Source organism: Poecilia formosa, unplaced genomic scaffold (genome assembly GCF_000485575.1).
Source record: "Poecilia formosa unplaced genomic scaffold, Poecilia_formosa-5.1.2 Scaffold54, whole genome shotgun sequence".
NCBI lineage: Eukaryota > Metazoa > Chordata > Actinopteri > Cyprinodontiformes > Poeciliidae > Poecilia > Poecilia formosa.
In genome coordinates, this window is record NW_006799993.1 from 2,314,164 (window position 1) to 2,331,210 (window position 17,047).

General features: G+C 38.1%; 1 protein-coding gene across 1 annotated transcript in view; it reads right to left on the minus strand.

Moving 5' to 3' along the window:
* The window catches only part of gabrr2a (gamma-aminobutyric acid type A receptor subunit rho2a), a 39,975-nt gene extending 25,571 nt beyond the window's left edge, over nt 1–14,404 (minus strand). The window contains exons 1-2 of the mRNA XM_007553114.2: nt 13,947–14,404; nt 9,726–9,832 (exon numbers count right to left, since the gene is read on the minus strand). Of these exons, the coding sequence (XP_007553176.1) occupies nt 9,726–9,832; nt 13,947–14,110 (271 nt within the window). The 5' untranslated portion in view covers nt 14,111–14,404. The remainder of the gene's footprint in view (nt 1–9,725; nt 9,833–13,946) is intronic.
* Between the last annotated feature and the right edge of the window lie 2,643 nt (nt 14,405–17,047).

The following is a 17,047-nucleotide window of genomic DNA, read 5'->3' on the forward strand; positions in this document are numbered from 1 at the left end:
TTTTGAATTTATGCAAGGATTTATGCAGTTCTGAATACAAAAAGGGATGCTAAAAAAATGTGCCTATTAAAGTGCCTGACAATCAGGAGCCATTGATTAGAGAGGGAAACGGGTAAAGCAAAAACAAGAAACTACATTATTAAATTTCAACTAAAAAAAACAGATTTAGACATGTTCACAGTTTCACAGTTGTTCAAATTATAAGAGCTTTACGTTAATCAGATATTTTATTATTTTAACTTCATTCTGGTGAATGCTTCTGATATTAAAAAACAGCTTTAATGACGTGCAAAACACATTTAATGGATCGATCAGAGCAGAGCACACATGACGTGAGTCACAACTCAGATCTGGGAATGACGTCACTCCGATCCTGACTGGGGTCCAGCTGCAGGTTCTGGATGATGCTCAGGAGTCTGGATGTGTTTGCAAATATTTAGACACCAAACAAATAGTTAAACTTTGCACTTAAGGACCAAAACAGCAGCGCAGATAAGCAGAAAAATAGCATCACGGTTTCTGCAAAACATGAAACACATTTATCTAGCTAAACCAAGCAAAATATCACAATGTTTCTCCGGCTTTAATCATTATATTAGCATCATAATTACAGACAGAAGGGATTGAAGACAGTTAAGGTAGAGAGAGTAGTGAAGAATGAAAACAACAGTAACTTAACCAAATGAAATCTGTGCAACTCTGATTAAATTTGTAATAAATAACAGGGAGATGCTCACGTAGGCTCAAATGAGAGCTCAGATAAATCTCTGCAGAAGCACAGAGCCGAAAGTCGACTGGATATTCTGTCACCAGCAGAAAAATGCCCCGGTTTCTGCCTCCAGCTCCGTAATCAGCAGCTGATTATATCACCAATTTTTACACAGCTGCTAATATCCACTTGGGAAGATGAGGGAGCAATTCCAGGCATGATTTCCCCCATAACGTTAATTGTTTCGACCTCTTTAGGACCCGGGTGGTTAGGCTGAACATTTACCTTTCAAACACAACACTGATTACTGATACGGGACACACAAGGCCTTTTTTAAACCCTGATTGCGACTAACTTGGTTCTGCTCTCCACAGGTTTGCTGCCACCTTTTGCTGTGTAGATTATTTTTACTTGCACATTAACATATATTCACATTAATCCTGCTTATACCACTGATTTCACGCTTCATATTGAAGGTTTTAACCGTAATTAGTGTTTTACAAATGTTTATTTCAGAATACATTTTGTGTCTGTCTTTTTGACTGAATTTTAAGTCAATAATACTGTCAAGATTATTGTGATTATTGAATGCTGAAGAGTTTTGTTGTTTATTTAAATGTCTGCTGAATTTTTTCTCTTAGACATTCATGTTGACTGACCTTAGTATAAGTATTTGCCTCTTCTGTCACAATTCAGTGCTTTAGATCACCAAATAACTTTTAATGTAAATAGAAAACACCCAGTGAATTTAACATTGTGGAGGAATTTTGACCAAACTAGTTTTAATTCTGACACATTGGAAAGTTTTCAAGCTTGAATAAAACGTTTTAGATCATTTTTAGATCATGTCACAACTTCTCATTCACATCTAAGTCCATACGACCGAAACGGTTAGAGTTGGAGTAAATTTAAAAGAACAGTGTGTCTCTTTGTGGTGGTTAATTATGTTTTTCTTTTTATAAAAGAAATGCTTCATTTAGTGAAACACCCAGGGTGTCCTGCTCATTTGATTTAGTGTTTTTAAAGAAATGGTTTTGTTTTCAAAGTTTTGCCTTAAAACTAGAGGCTGCGTAGCATCATGTGTGTTACTGATTTAATTAGATACATTCAGAGAGAAGAGTAAAGAACCTGCAGATATCATTATGTTTTAGGAAACCTCCAACTTTCCAAAACATAATTCGACCTCCGGAGTAATTCTCCCTCTTGGATTAGTGAACCGTAACAGAAAAACAAACGATTGTTGGTGTAGGCTCTCACGATGGAGGCCATTTTAACCCTTAATTCCAGTAACTTCTAATCCAAACTTGTAGGATTAACAGCTTTTTATTTCTTCTGAAGTTCCCTCCTGAGCTCATCTCAGTCTGCCTGGTTAGACAGAATAGCAGCGTTACGTAACGACATGACTGCAGCCATCGATAGTCACGCTGTCCTCCTTTCTGGACCTTTTTTTAAGTGAAACACAGCGGCTCATTATTCATTCTCAGCAGTCTCCTCGGCAGACAGCCTCCCCCTGCTTCTCTCTGTAAAAACACACAGTGTGAACACCTTTCCATCAGCGAATGTGATTACTGATGTGGGACAACCGCAGCTCAGCCAGAGCCATGGCTGACCTCCAGCTCCCCAGATAAGGAGGAAGCAGCTGGTCACTCCTGCAGGAGATGTATGTTAATGTATCATCAGGAAACTGAGCTGAGCAAACAGTTTGCATCGATTCAAATCCCCTTCAGGTGTTTGTGGCAGAAGCAAAAATCTCTCTTACATCCAGGGAAGGGATGCAGGATCTATAAAAACTTATCTATATCACCAGACGACCAACGCTAACTACTAGATCCAGACTCTATTAATGAACTTAAATCGACATTTTTCCAAGGTTTTCTTTTCGATTTGGCTGGCGATGTCATGCACGTGTCTGAAATCTGGATATGTAGCTCAGGAAAACATTAAGAGACAATTTAAAATGATCAGTTTCTCTGATTTTACTCTTTAAAGTTTTATGTCTGAGTAACATGAACTTTGTTCTTTTATTCTACGAACTATTGACAACATGTCTCTAAAGTTCCAAGCAAAAATATAGTTGCAGAAAATGAAAAATGGTCAAAGTAACGAAAAAGATGCAGGTCAGACATCAAATAATGCAAAGAAAACAAAACAGCTATACTAATATTTTCACTCGGGAAGAGTTCAGAAATATTTGGTGGAATAACCAGGAGGTTTTCAGTGCAGTGAGCTCTTAATTTTTTCCAAAGCTGTATGTTAAAAAAAAGAAAGGAACGCGTGAAAGTAAAGAAGCTCAAAGCCGACGAGAACGCATCTGAAAGTTTAAAAGAGTGTTGAAGTTATATGCAGAGCTTCACATAATTCAGAAGAGTTTCCAACTCCGATGTGAGTTCATTGGCGATTTGTCAAGAGAAAAGGAGGACAAGCATTGTTGCTCTGATAAGCACGGGCATCAATATTCACATTTCTCCAAATAACTGTCACCAGAAAACATTAGCAACCTTTATTTGCTCCTGACACCCCCCTGAGTCATCATTTTCTCTCTTATGACAGGAGTTTGACATTTTCCATGAGGATTTTCCATTTTATAGGATATGTTTTGAAATTATCTGCTTTAAATACATGATTTGTGTTTCACTACTTTAACATTCTCAGCTTCTCTTGCTCTGAAATACTACAGCTTCAAGTTAATAAAATGCTGTGAAATCAAACAAAAAGTTGATATCTGGAAATTTCTTACATGCATCCTCCAACCTTGAATATCAAGATGCTTATACAAGACAAACAATAACTCTGCTGCTTTAATTCATTCTCAAAAAGAATGAGAATATAGGAGAGTAGGAGTAAAACTTTGCAGAATAATCCTACTGCACCAAAAACCTTTTCTTCAACACCAGAAAGAAAACACAATACCAGGACATGTCACCCAGTGCAAGCTCAAGTTCATAAAATATTAACAGTGACATATTTTATGATCTAAGATTTTACAAGTGTCAGACTGCACAGTTTCTTGCAGCAGCAGAATAAAAAATCCAGAGTCCAACAATGAATAGCAAGGCAAGCAAGTACAGGCATTAATGTCTGATTATTAGATTCAAACCCAGAAATTTAGGGGAAGGAAAACAAGGCAGCAGAGGAATCGCTGATTATTAGACAATAATATGACATCATTGGTCATCAAAGTGCTAAATCAGCCTTTGGTGAGCCTGTCACACAGAGACAAAGCTGAAGTAGAACTACTTCAACATACTTTTACTCAACGATAAACTAAACATGTGAAGCCTTTGCTCGTTTTGAGCTTTAGACTAGTATTATACGCACAATTCATGTAACGAAAGACTATTTTTGCCCCATATCTTGAACTTTATATTTTTCATTTTTGCAACTCGGAGAAAATAGTTATTTTTGAGAATAAAGAACCGCTTTTATTTGAAGTTCTGTGTGCTCTCTTAATCCCGGCTTCACATGCAATATTTTAAGAAAACAAAAATAATCTGATTTTTTTTTTTTTATTTTATGGTCAATGTTGAGCCAAACCCTAAAGAGGCGTTTTGAAAGTTTTCTTCATTAAACGGAGTTTGCAAATCCTTTGTTACACATTTGGGATGAAAGAAAATATACAGAATTTTAGTCTATTCTCAGCACAAAAACAGGATTTGGGTCACTCTTTCTCTGAAAACACCTCCTTTATAAATGAAAGAAAAGCAGATTTGGGTGCATTAAACTCAGAATAACGGTCAAATCTAGCTATAAAAATAGTTAGTAAAAGGTGAACTTTTTTATTATGTCTAACTGTTCTTGTCTCTTATAATTTTCTTCCAATAAAATAACTGTAAGCTGTTCTAAAATTGCATTCGGAGGCCATAGAAAATCACACCTGGTGTAAATCAACCTTCTGGTTCTCACCTCATTGGTTGTTCACTCTGTTTAGTTTGTTTTCTGCCTTTGATTCCCTCCATCTCTGCCCTGCAGATAGATGATAAAAGGCCATCTCCATGATAAGTGAACATACGGCAGATGACTAAAAGACACTTAACAATGGATGGATATATAATGGATGGATGGAAATGAATTAATTCATAGACGACGGGCATGCATGCACCCGATGGATGATGGATAAATATCGTACAATGATAGATGGATCCATTAAGCTAATAGGAGACATGAATCTACCTCTGACCTGCAGCAAATCCTCGACACTGAGCAGCACACATCCGAAACTTTGCAGTCACTTAGCAGAAAACGAGTTGGGAAGTGGACAGAGACGGGGAGACGTAACTGAGGGGCTTTCATCTGGTTCCTTTCAGCTCGGATTAACAACAAGCTTAATGTGTTATTTTACCCAGGATTAAGAGCAGTAATACACCCCACATGCACCCTCCAACAGCGACTCAGACTGAGCTTGTTAAATATGTCTGTGTGTCCACCTACATAGTACATGTGCAACAGTCCTGAGTTACATGCAGAGATGATGAGGATTATCTCTTTGGTTGCATAATGGGACATGTTACTACAATGTGAAAAGCCATATGATGTGTGTAGACTGGTGAGTTCAACTCAGAGATTAACAAAAATAATTCAGTATAATAAAATAATAAGTCTGTTAGCAGGCTACAATTTGTAACGTCTCCTTCTGTCACCCACATCTTTCCACTAAAGCTTCAGCGTTTAGTCTGACTCAAACAAATTGACCAAAAAGAAGACCTTTTCTGGTGATGTGCTGGGTTTGAACTTTTTTAAAGTGGCAGAAATGCAGGACTGATCTGTAAAAACCATTTCTTGGCGCAGTGTGAAGGCTTGGGTCCTCTGATGGACTCTAATGGAGTTATTCATCAGCCCATTTCCTCTCTGACCACATTTTTTCTGCTTTGAAGTATCTGTATCACTGATGAGTAGGTCGCTTCGCCATCAAGGTTCACAAACTTCAGAAAGGTGGCCACTCTTTGCTTGTCCGACATGTGGGAGTATCTCGGAGTCCAAAGTTTTTCTTCTGAGCAGACCCAACAAGTCCCTTTTGATTTCTCTGCAGACTGACGAGAAGCGCCAACTTCTTAGTTGAAAACTCTGAGCAAGTCCTCTGAAGTTCCCCGCTGATGAACTATGTTTAGATCCAACTCAGCCCTTTAAAATCTAAAGAAGCGCAGATTAAACCGGAGTGTGTGACGCATCTTCAGATCACACTCAGAACAAAACCAGTGGGACGTTCTGAAAGTGTCTGAAACTGGAGTTAAAAGGAGGAACGGATCAAGGTTAGTGACACTGTCAGCTGGAAAAGAGTCTCTGAGTCTGTTTTCCTGGTGATAACAACAACACCACCGAGGGGAGGGGGGAAAGACCAGGAGGAGGAGGGAGACGTGGGAACATCAAAGCGGCCACCATATCACAGGTTCTGGGAAAACAGGACCCGCGGGCCGCCTTACATCAGGTTCTGGTTTGTTGATACCTGCAGGTCACCACAGGTTCTGACCCAATTTAAAAGCCACTTCATGCTGGTCGTCTCTGAGGCACCAGAAGGCTTAATAGGTGTGGAGTCAAATTAAGATTTCTTTATTTTTCCTTTCATCGAGCTGTTTAAATATATTTTTATGTATTTGTGTGCTTTTACTTTTATATAAAGACATTTCCTTTAATATTTGGCACAAGGAAAATAATTAAATTTCTTCAATTAGTAACAAGTAATTAAATTAAGTTTATCCAATGTAATTTATTAAGATGGTTCAACTTAAAATGGAATCGTTTAGTTTACTTCAAATAAAGAAGTAAAGTAATAAAAGATATTTTTCAAGGTTTTTTTTTTGTTTTGCCTCAGGTAGCCTTTATCTGAGAGTAGTTCAACAGGAAAGTGGGTAACGAAAGAAGGGGAAGACGAGGCAAAGGTCATCAGGCCGGGGATCAAACCTGCATTGGTTGCTTTGGGTTGTGCTTTACCGCTGCACCACCACAGCACTTAAAGTTTGTAACTTTTAAGTTAATTCAACATTTAAAAATGTAAGTTGTGATCACTAAACCAAAAGAATTAAGTGAGATTAATGTAAATTACTCCATAACATGAATAATAATAGTTTCCTACCACAAGCTTCTCAGATAGTTTGCCAGAACTCGGGCCCATTTCTCCAGAACTTGTGAAACCGGGTCAGATTTGAAGGTTGCTTTTCTCACACCCCATTTCAGCTCTCCCCACAATTTTTCTGTGGGGCTGAGATTTTGCTCCAAAATACACTGCTCAAAAAAATTAAGGGAACACTCAAATAACACATCCTAGATCTGAATGAATGAAATATTCTCATTGAATACTTTGTTCTGTACAAAGTTGAATGTGCTGCCAACAAAATCACACAAAAATCATCAATGGAAATCAAATTTATTAACCAATGGAGGCCTGGATTTGGAGCCACACACAAAATTAAAGTGAAATGTTCCCTTTATTTTTTTGAGCAGTATATTTATTTTGTTGTCTTTAAGCTACTTTGTAACAAATTTTGTGGTGTGTTTAGGATTGCTGTCCATCTGGATGATCCATTAGTTTCCAATTAGTTCAAACCCAGAAATATTCAATATTTCTGCGTTAAGTTCTTTCTTCATTTGCTTTGTAAAGTGCACCGGTCCCTTCTAAAGCACACACTTGAAAACTGGCATGGTCTTTTTTTCTAAAGATGGTCATCAGCGCCAAACTCTTAAAGACAATTTGCATGTATTTGTACTTCCATTTGAGTTTTTACTGCTTCTAAAAACAGGCAAAGCACTTAAAAAAAAAAACACCCATTGTTTTTTGGTGTCTGAAAAATGAGCTGTTTTAAAACCTTCTCGATTGTAGCGTCACAGATCAGCAGGCCCTACCTTTCACCTAGTAACCCCGGTGAAGCCCAGCCCGTTACCTAGCAACACCAGAGGAATTCCGCCCGTCTCCTAGCAACCCAAGCTGAGTTCAAAGACGTTTGGTCAACTGGTTCTGCACAGATGTTCTACTTCAATGTCACAAGTTAATAAAACTGTGTTTTATGTCTTGCCTTAAAATATATCAACAGGTGTTTGTACAGTTTATTCAAATGTTCCAGGTAACATTTGAAACTCAAAATATGAAACTTACACAGCCATGGCATCATCACTCATTCTTTATCAAAGTATTTAAATGCATAAAAACTTTGGTGCATGTAAAATTCTGCCATTAGTAGAAAGTTACACAACTCTGAAGAAAGGTCGCTCTCGTTATTGTGACTTTTAGCGATCCGACCCAAAACAGGAAAAGTTTGGTCTGATAGGAAAAAGGCTGAAATAAAAATGCTATGTATATTTTTGCACATTTTATGCAAATATCTGGTTTAAATTGTACTTATTTAGGATAGAAATAGTCCACAGTTATTTTCTACAGGATAATTTACTTGTCGTACTGGGAGTTTTACTCAGAACTGGACAGAAATAAGAGCTTAAAATCCTGTTGCGACCCGGAAATAAGACATTTACTTTGTTTCTGTGTGAGTGACGGGAATGTCGCCGTTTGATTGCAGACCAGCTTGGATGTGATTCGGATCATCAGAGCCGAACATAAAAACTGACATCAGCTGCAGCCGCGCAGGCAGATGGAGGATTAGCATCAGGGAAAAGGTCGGAGCAGCAGACGGTAATCTGAGAGGCTGAGAACGGGTCATTTCGGGTCAGAACCATCAGGAACCGCGGAGATTTCCTGCCGAGAGCAGTCGATAGCATCTAAGTAGAGGGTCAAACCGGGTCAGAACCATAGGGTCGACGTCTCCCAATATAGTTTGGTGAATAAATGTATCTCTGCTCAAAACACTGACTCGTTCAGAGTCTTGACACGTCTGTTTTCTCTTCCTACCAGCCAGAACTCCTGACTGGATCAGCACCCAAATTCTCTCCTACGGTCAAACATGTCCTGATAACTGTAGCTGCAGGAGTTATATATTCAGCTTGGTCTTCGGCGTAGCTGGGATTTAGTCGGATCGGTTCAGCCTCAGTTCTTGCTGTGCTTTTGTGTTCAATAAGTTGAATCATCTGCGCTCTGCGCTGCTCCCATGAACACCGAGACTTTCATTTGGACTGTCTGGAACCTCAAAGCAGGGACGAGGCAGCGGATGACAAATGAGGGTTTATCTTCAAGCAGAATGACGACCCCAAGTGCACAGCCGGAGCTGCAATGAGATGATTAAAAGTCCATCTAATCTTATAGCTTCATCTCTTTTCCATTGAAGAAAATACTGAAATCTCTTTGGCAGTCTCCTGACTATCCCCAAATCACTTTAAGATGTAAATGAGGTAACAGGTGGCTCTACAAAGCATTGATCCTGGAGGGATAAATGCCATTGCAAAACAAAACTATTCAGATTTTTTAAAGCTATTTATTCGCAGTTCAGTATTCAGAGATTCACCATTGTTTCCGTGGAGCAAAACTCCAAATTATTCACAAAAACTTCAGCTATTTTTATAGATCTCAAATCAGAGGTTGTGAATCTAGTTATAATAATGACATATTCAATGCTATTTATTTGTATTACTTTTAACTATTATTCAGCTCAAACAACCTGAACAGAGAGTCTACATTGTGCCATCACACATCAAGCAGATGAATACATGAATTTTGACAAAAACCACAGACTGTTGCCCCAAGACGTGGCATTTCCTACACTCCTTCTGACCGTCATGCTAAAACCGCTAGAGGGTTAACATTATGTTTTATGTTGTGTTACTATAATACATAAGGTCCTGAAAAAAAATTGCACTTTGTGGTTTTGATTTGACAACAGTTTGCTCTAAACGTTTTCTTCAGATAACAGCAACTTGTGTTTTTTGTTTTGTGCAGATTTTTTTTAACCCATCTGTTCTGTTTCTCCGCCTGTTTGGTCGGTTGATAGTCTCTCTTTAAAGTCTCACCTTCAGTTTGAGACAACATCTGCTTAGTCTGATATTCCACACCGACAATGAATCTACCAAACCTCTTACATGATCTTCTATGACCTTCTTAACGCTAGGCGTCCCAGTACACCATCCAACACATCTCCCTTACCTCCAAACGCCGGCCTCATGGTGAAATCATGATCATCTACTTTGAGAAGATGCTCCGTCTTGGTTTTTCTGGACTTGGTCACATCTGGAGGTTTCTTTGGCAGAGAACTGGAGGAAGAAAACATCAGCGTCAAAGAGATGAAGAAACAACTATGGAGAATAACAGATGGGGGAAAAAAGACCACTGTTACTGCAGCCGCGCTCATCACAACCAAAACCAGAAACTGTTTCCTCTCAGGATGAATCTCCCGCTCAGGATCACAGGAAGTCTGATCTCCAGCAGGGTGAAGTACTCCACAGTAAAATTACAGCAGCTTTACACTGCATTTCATCATAAATAAGGTTACTTTTGCACATTTCACATTCAGTCAGCAGATAATTTATCAGCATGAAACCAGAACCTCTGCCGAAGCTGCTGGTTTTCCTAAAAAACAGAAAACAACCAAATATTCCTCAAACAGTTGAAGCAACCAGATTAAAACATCAAAGCTTCAAAGAATTTCAGTAAAAACATCGACTGATGAGTTCTTCAAAAATAATTGACGAAAGAAGATGAAATTAGTTCAATCACCATTTATCTTTTACACATACGCCGTGATATCCAAGTTAAGAAAAAACTACCTGAAATGTTTTTCTTATTTTATTACAAATAATTTTTTTAACCTTCACAGGTAATCAATAAAGACTTGATTCAAACATGATTAGATGCATTTGAACAGAGTTTGTTTGGAGCCTGGAATCCGTTCAGAATATGGGAATTGATGCCACATTCAGGTTCTGATTTAAAGTAGAAGAGATTTATAAAATCAGAATGTTCTCAGGTCAAAATATGAGATTTGGTCAGATTTAGACATTTTTCAGAATAAAACCTCATGTAAATATAAAACTTAGGCATTTTATTAAGACCTTAAAGGAGACTTATTTTACAAACTTCACATTTTACACATTTTTTAACCTCCATTTAGATCTCTACAGCTTCTCAAAACAACCCAAGCGCTTCCTCCCGTTTCTTTCTCCGGATGTTCATCACCGGAGAACAAAAGGGGACATATGATGCAAATATTACATTTTGCACATGCTTGTACTTCCATTTGGACTTTTACTGCTTCTAAAAACAGGCAAAACACTTTAAAAAACACCCAGCTGTTTTCTGGCAACAAGTTTTTGGTATCTGAAAAAAGAGCCAATTCAAAAACCTCCAAATTGTTATGCTACACCATTTCCTAGGTAACTGCACCGTTACCTAGCAACCCCAGCGGAGCCCAGTCCGTCACCTAGGAACCTGAGATGAGCTACAGCACATTTGGTCAGCTGGTTTTACAGCTGAACGTGTTTTGTTGTTGACTTACATTCCAGAAACCATTTGCTACATTCTTGTTGGTTGTGCAGGAGGCTCTGCTTCTGCTTTTTAAAGATGTACAGTATGATTGTATAATTGTGCATCTGTTTGCAGCGTTTTTGAAGTGCAAGTGTAGACGTTGAGTTAGTGGGGGCATGGCCAAAATAGGCAGAACTGACTAGAATAAAATCTTATTTTGTTATTTTGTGCAAAAAATTGATTGAACATGTTTTGTCGAGACTATAAACTTATTCTAACATGTTCAAGGAAGCATAATAGGTCACCTGAAATACTAAATTTGCTGACTCCATCTCTTGGAAGAGAAGAAAGAGGAAAGGGAGGGGCGCTCACACATTCATTAGCGTGTCCCTAACCCCTAATATTTGTAAAAACAAACCTCACACCATCTAGAACTTACTGTTGCTATGAGGCATCCAGAGCCTCACCTTGCTGTCTGCTAACTGTTGAAAATGCTTCACTACTGTCGAGATAATCCAATTCTGCACTTATTTTATATTCTTATTAATTTTTCACACTGGTATGTCAAAGATCTGGAAGAAATGTGTCTGTATAGCTTTCATTATACTATGAAATAAAACCGTAATGAGAATCTGCAGATTAAACCTGAGAACCCTGCTGCTGGGAGGCATGAAACGAATAAGAAGCAGAGTATTTATTTAGAGAAATGTTTGCTTCCATCAGGTTCCATTTGTTTACGCTCAGCTGCCGATAATCCATCTTATCCATGCAATTATTACTGGAGCAAAATATTCTGCTGATTTTTAGAGCTCAATAACTTAGAAATAACCGAATCTGAACATGAACTGCAGCTCAAACTAATGAATGCATCACCTCCAACCTGAGGATTTGGATCTGATTCATATTTCTGGTTCATGATGAACAGAAACAATAACTCTGGATAGATTGCAGACTTCTTTATGTAAGTAAATGGACTTATTTTTATAGTTAACTTTTTATCAGCTGGCTTTATAAACTGACGTTTACAGCACTATAAAATAACAGAGATAGAATTGGATTGTAGCAAATAAAATTTAATTTGCTCATGTTGGGTTGCATGAAATTTATTTGACTGCATATTTATGGATGTGAATTGGACCCATTTATCTTTTAAAGTTAATTTGAAGGCATTTGTTGTGAGGATTAATTGACTTAATTGAAGTGAATTATTTGAGTTTAGTGCAGTCCCACACAAAGCATGTAAAATAATATTCCTGTTCTCAGCAGAAACCAAGGATCACCAGCTTCCCATCAACTGCACAAGTTTAACTCTTTTTGGGGGGGAAATGTCCATATGAGTCATGCTTAAAACGGAAACAGTTCTTTTTCTGAATGCTGATGTAACATGATTAAAAACCTTGCAAAACAAAGTTCCACTTTTGGCTCATCAAAAATCCTTGGAAACGTTTTCTCCATTTGTGGATAAAGAGTCTCATTTCGGGTCACTCAAATGTCCCTGTAACTCTTTCCAGATGGAGACCAGTGAATTTCTTTCTTGTCTGTTCTTGAATTTCTTTCAACTGAGGCAGGATGTGTTGCTCGTTGATGTCTCTTATGTTGTCAGATAGGTTCAAAGAGTAACCATGACTGGAGGTCAGTAGGGAAACTAAACTCAGCAGTCAGTTAATTCACTATATAGGAATGAGAGAAACAGATTTTTTTCCATCATCTCAAAACTGCCTGTTGTTTTCATTAATTTATCTTCGGTTGACATTAAAATTGTCTGAAGATCTGAAACCTTAAATGTGACAAAAATGGAGAGAGGGAGTGAGAGAATAATTTGTGACTAATTTAAATTAAAGAAACTGATCAATCAGATCTATTCAGTCTGAAATCTGTTTGAAAAATGGATTTAAATCACAATATAATATATTAACATTAACATTATATATCCAAATATCACAGGTTGTGAAAAAAACAGCTGAATTCAGCTTCTCTCACCAGAAGATGAGCATCTGATTAGGAAATTCTTCAGTTCATTAACTGCAGCATTCATTCATTCATTCATTCATTCATTCATTCATTCATTTCCTTCATTTTCAAGACAGACGTGTTAAAACCGTCATGCAAATTGGCATCAAAAAGATTATGCAAATATTCTATAAAATTAGGTAATTTAAATCATTAATAGCAAAACAGTAGTGTAAAACTATATATATATTATTTATTTAATGTCTTGATCATTAATGAAAATCATTAGAGTGTCTCACCTGTGTCAAGTTCTGATCTTATTTTTTATTTATTTAACCTTTATTTCACCAGGAAAACCCCATTGAGATTAAAAATCTCTTGTGCAGGAGAATCCTGGCTGAGGATGTTAACATTTTAGCAGCTGATGACCAATTATAGAGCCTGGTTGTTGTTTTAATCCGGGAGAATTTGTTAATCTTTCTCCCTATATCAGATTACTAAAGAATCGTTCAGGGGTTCTGGATCATTAGCTCGGAATAAGTCACATTAACAGAGACATCCCGCCAAAATAAATAACTATGGAAACTGGAGTCTTATGCAAGAATTCCTGGTGGTTCGACCCAAAGCCATACAGATGCTGTGTGACACTAATTTGAGTTAAGGAGCTAATTTCATCTGAATCATATGCTGGTTACTTCCAAAACCTGAAAAAGAAAAATCCACCCGGGATGTTTCTTAGTCAGACATTAAATCACAAGAGAACTTGTTGAATAAATTATGATTATCCAATTAAGCCGAATGCATATAATTTATCCAGAGATGTTTAAATATAACTATTAAAAACTAAAGAGCTGGTAAACTTCTCCCTCAGCCTTTATTAGCCTAACTAAACCCTGACAGCGCTGTATTTCTCATTGCTCCCCTCATCCATCTACATCATTTATCTGCACTTACGCGCCGTGCTTCTGGGTCTCCTCGGTTCCCGTCCATCTGCGCACCCGCTGTCGGTGCTTGCGCGCCTCCGCGGTTCGGCTCTGACCCAGCAGCAGCAGCAGGAGCAGCAGCAGCGAGAGGAGGAGCAGAGTTCTGTTCAGGTAAGGCATCCTGACGGCGTCCATCCACAGGTGAGTCCCTGCAGGAACGTCATCCTCCTCCGCACGCGGACCCTGTCATGGTCTCCGTCACGGTGTGATGTCTCTCAGCATCTGTGGACACACTCAGGAGCGCGCGCACACGCCCACTGTGGGATTATTCAGATTATGGCTCCTCATCATCATCATCACCATCACGGGGCGGGGTGAAACATTTCCAACCTTTGCAGGGGCGGAAAGAGACCCTGTGTGGCCGCGGGCACCAGAATCCCACCAGCCCACATGTTAGATTGTTTTACAGCTGTACATAAATTATCATGGACGAGTTTTTTCACTTTTCCACATTTTGTCACATTGCAAACGTCAACATGATTTTCAAGCATTTTTTTGCAATAGATCAAGACAAACAAATGCATAAGTGAAAGAAAAAGGGATGCAAGATTTTCAAAATGTTTCAATTCAATTCAATTTCATTTATATAGCTCCAAATAACAGCAACTGTTGTGTTGAGGCACTATCCAAAAAAGTACTTTCAATTCAATCGTACATTCATTCCAATTGTTCCTAATGGTAATTCAGTACAGTAAGATAAGTTACCTGATTCTAAGGAAACCCAGCAGATTGCATTGAGTCTTTGGCTGATGAATATATAAAACTCGTGGTAGGCTTATGTCTTCAGCTCCTCAGGTCAATATTTCGTAAGAAAAGAAGAACCATTTGCTTCAGTTATAGCTGCAAGTCTTTTGGGGGGTTGTCTCTACTACCTTTGTAAGTTTAGCTCAGTCAAATTGGATGGATTAGTTCAAGTCTTTCCTCAGACTTTTGGCTTTGACTTGAATTTGCATTTATATAGACCGACCTATTGTAGCTCTGACTGTTTCTGACTGGGTTCTTTCTGACTGTTTGGGGTCTTTCTACTGCAGGGAATGTGACATTTTTGCTCCAGTCTCATCACTTTTTCAACCTCTGGTAGATTTTCTTCCATCAACAGTCTGCTTTTACCTCCATCCATCTTCCTATCAACTCTGGTCAGCTTCTGATTACTATCCCCACAGCATGATGCTGCCAAGACCATATCCTACACGGGATATGCCAAGAAAACAATTGAATGACTGTTTTCTTGGTGTTTATTGTAATTCTAGCTGTGTCTGTGTCAGCTACCACATTGTACATGGTTACTTCCCTGAGAACTGCCACTTATTGTGTTGATGCACTTGGTTCCACTAATCACCTCCCCAGCCTTTATAAGCCTTTCAGTTTCTTTCACTTATTGCAGATCCTTTACTGTGTTAGACCATTGCTACGTCTGATATGTTTGTTTCTTTCTGTCTTTCTGAATATTTCTTTTTGAAATGTTAAAAGTTTTGGGCTTTTGGTTGCAGTAGATTTGTTAATTTGGTTGATTTATTTAGATCACTGTAAGTGAAACCTGAATAAAAATACAAAAAGCATGTTTCACATTTGTATAAAAATATTTTATAACTGTTTTCCAACTATTGCAATTTTTAGTTGATTTCTACATTTGGTCTGAGTTTTTTTTAAGGCTTGTCAGATTAATGATGACTGCATCTTCATCACTGTTCATTTTTTAAAAGGTATCTCCCCCATTCCTGCAGAAATTACTCTGTTTACTTCCTGCTGAACTTTCTTATCTATCCAATTTCAGGATAGTTTATCATCAGCGACTCAAAAGCATGTTTTTCCTTTGCTTCCATTTTTACGATTTAGCTGCTTCTTTCTGTCAACAAAGTTTTGTCATTTTTCTTCTAAACAACCAAAAAACATTTTTGTCCAACTATGAAACACTTCCTTCCACTTGCTGTGAAAATCAATGCTTGTTAAGTAAAACAGGACACATATTCATGCAACACTGGATCAATACCTAATAACAGGAGGTGTTTGTTTTGTCTGGATTTTTGAAACCGTCACATCTGTTGTATCCACATTACTTATATTTACTGGTTGGTTTCTCTCCATCTCGATTGTTCAGTTGTTTCCCCAACATAAATTTGCTTTAATAAATATCTCACCTGGCAGTCTGAACACCTGGAACTCTCAGTCTGCAGCAGGTTGTGGCTCTCCGTTCTGCCAGAGTAGGAATTATGTAAAAAATTCAGCCTGTGGTGTCTAGATTAAAATGGGTTGAAGCCTTCTGGTTAATTTAGCTGCAGAGCTCTCAGCCGCCGCTTTTATTCTCTGGCTGTTAACGGGTTTAGTTACGGGTTACTGTGGAGCGGCACAAAAACTCTGAACACACAGTTTCTGATTTCTGCAGCAGCCTGAATCATCCAGCAATGTCTCCAACTCCAACCTCAATGTGACCATTTTAACTTCCAAGACCTGTTCAAACTCCAGTACAAACGGAGCATGGATCAGAGATTTACGGTGAAGTCATCCACATTTTAGGGTTCAGCTCAGAGCAGGTTTGATGTTATTGGTAGAAACAAGTGCATTATATGTTATGCGTTGCCTTTTTGCAGACTAGTGCCGTCATGAGGAATATGGAGTATTTTGCCAACAGCTCAAGTAAACTGCTTGTGTGAGGGGGGGGGAGAAAATCATATCAATTCAAAAGGCTAATAAATAGATTTGTAAGCACAAAAACAAAGGATAATTTCAGTATGTTTCAGTTTGTTTTATAAATGCACCAAATAGTTCCAGTTAGTTATATTTTTTCCTCATTACAGTTTTTATTTGTCCTAGTTAACAAAAATGTTTTCTAAATTTTGATTTTCATTATTTCCTTGGTTTTCATTAATAATCTTAATCAGAACTGAATCTTAGAAAAGCAGAAATCTGCAACCTCAGAATTTGAGAGGATATTTTTCTTTTATTGTGAGCAGGCTGCAGAGGATTTCTCCAACAATCAAACCAAGGACAAAGCAGAACACTGTAGTAACTTGAGCTGGAGGAGAACTTGAGGAACGAGATAACTACCGTGTTTCCCCGAAAGTAAGACAGTGT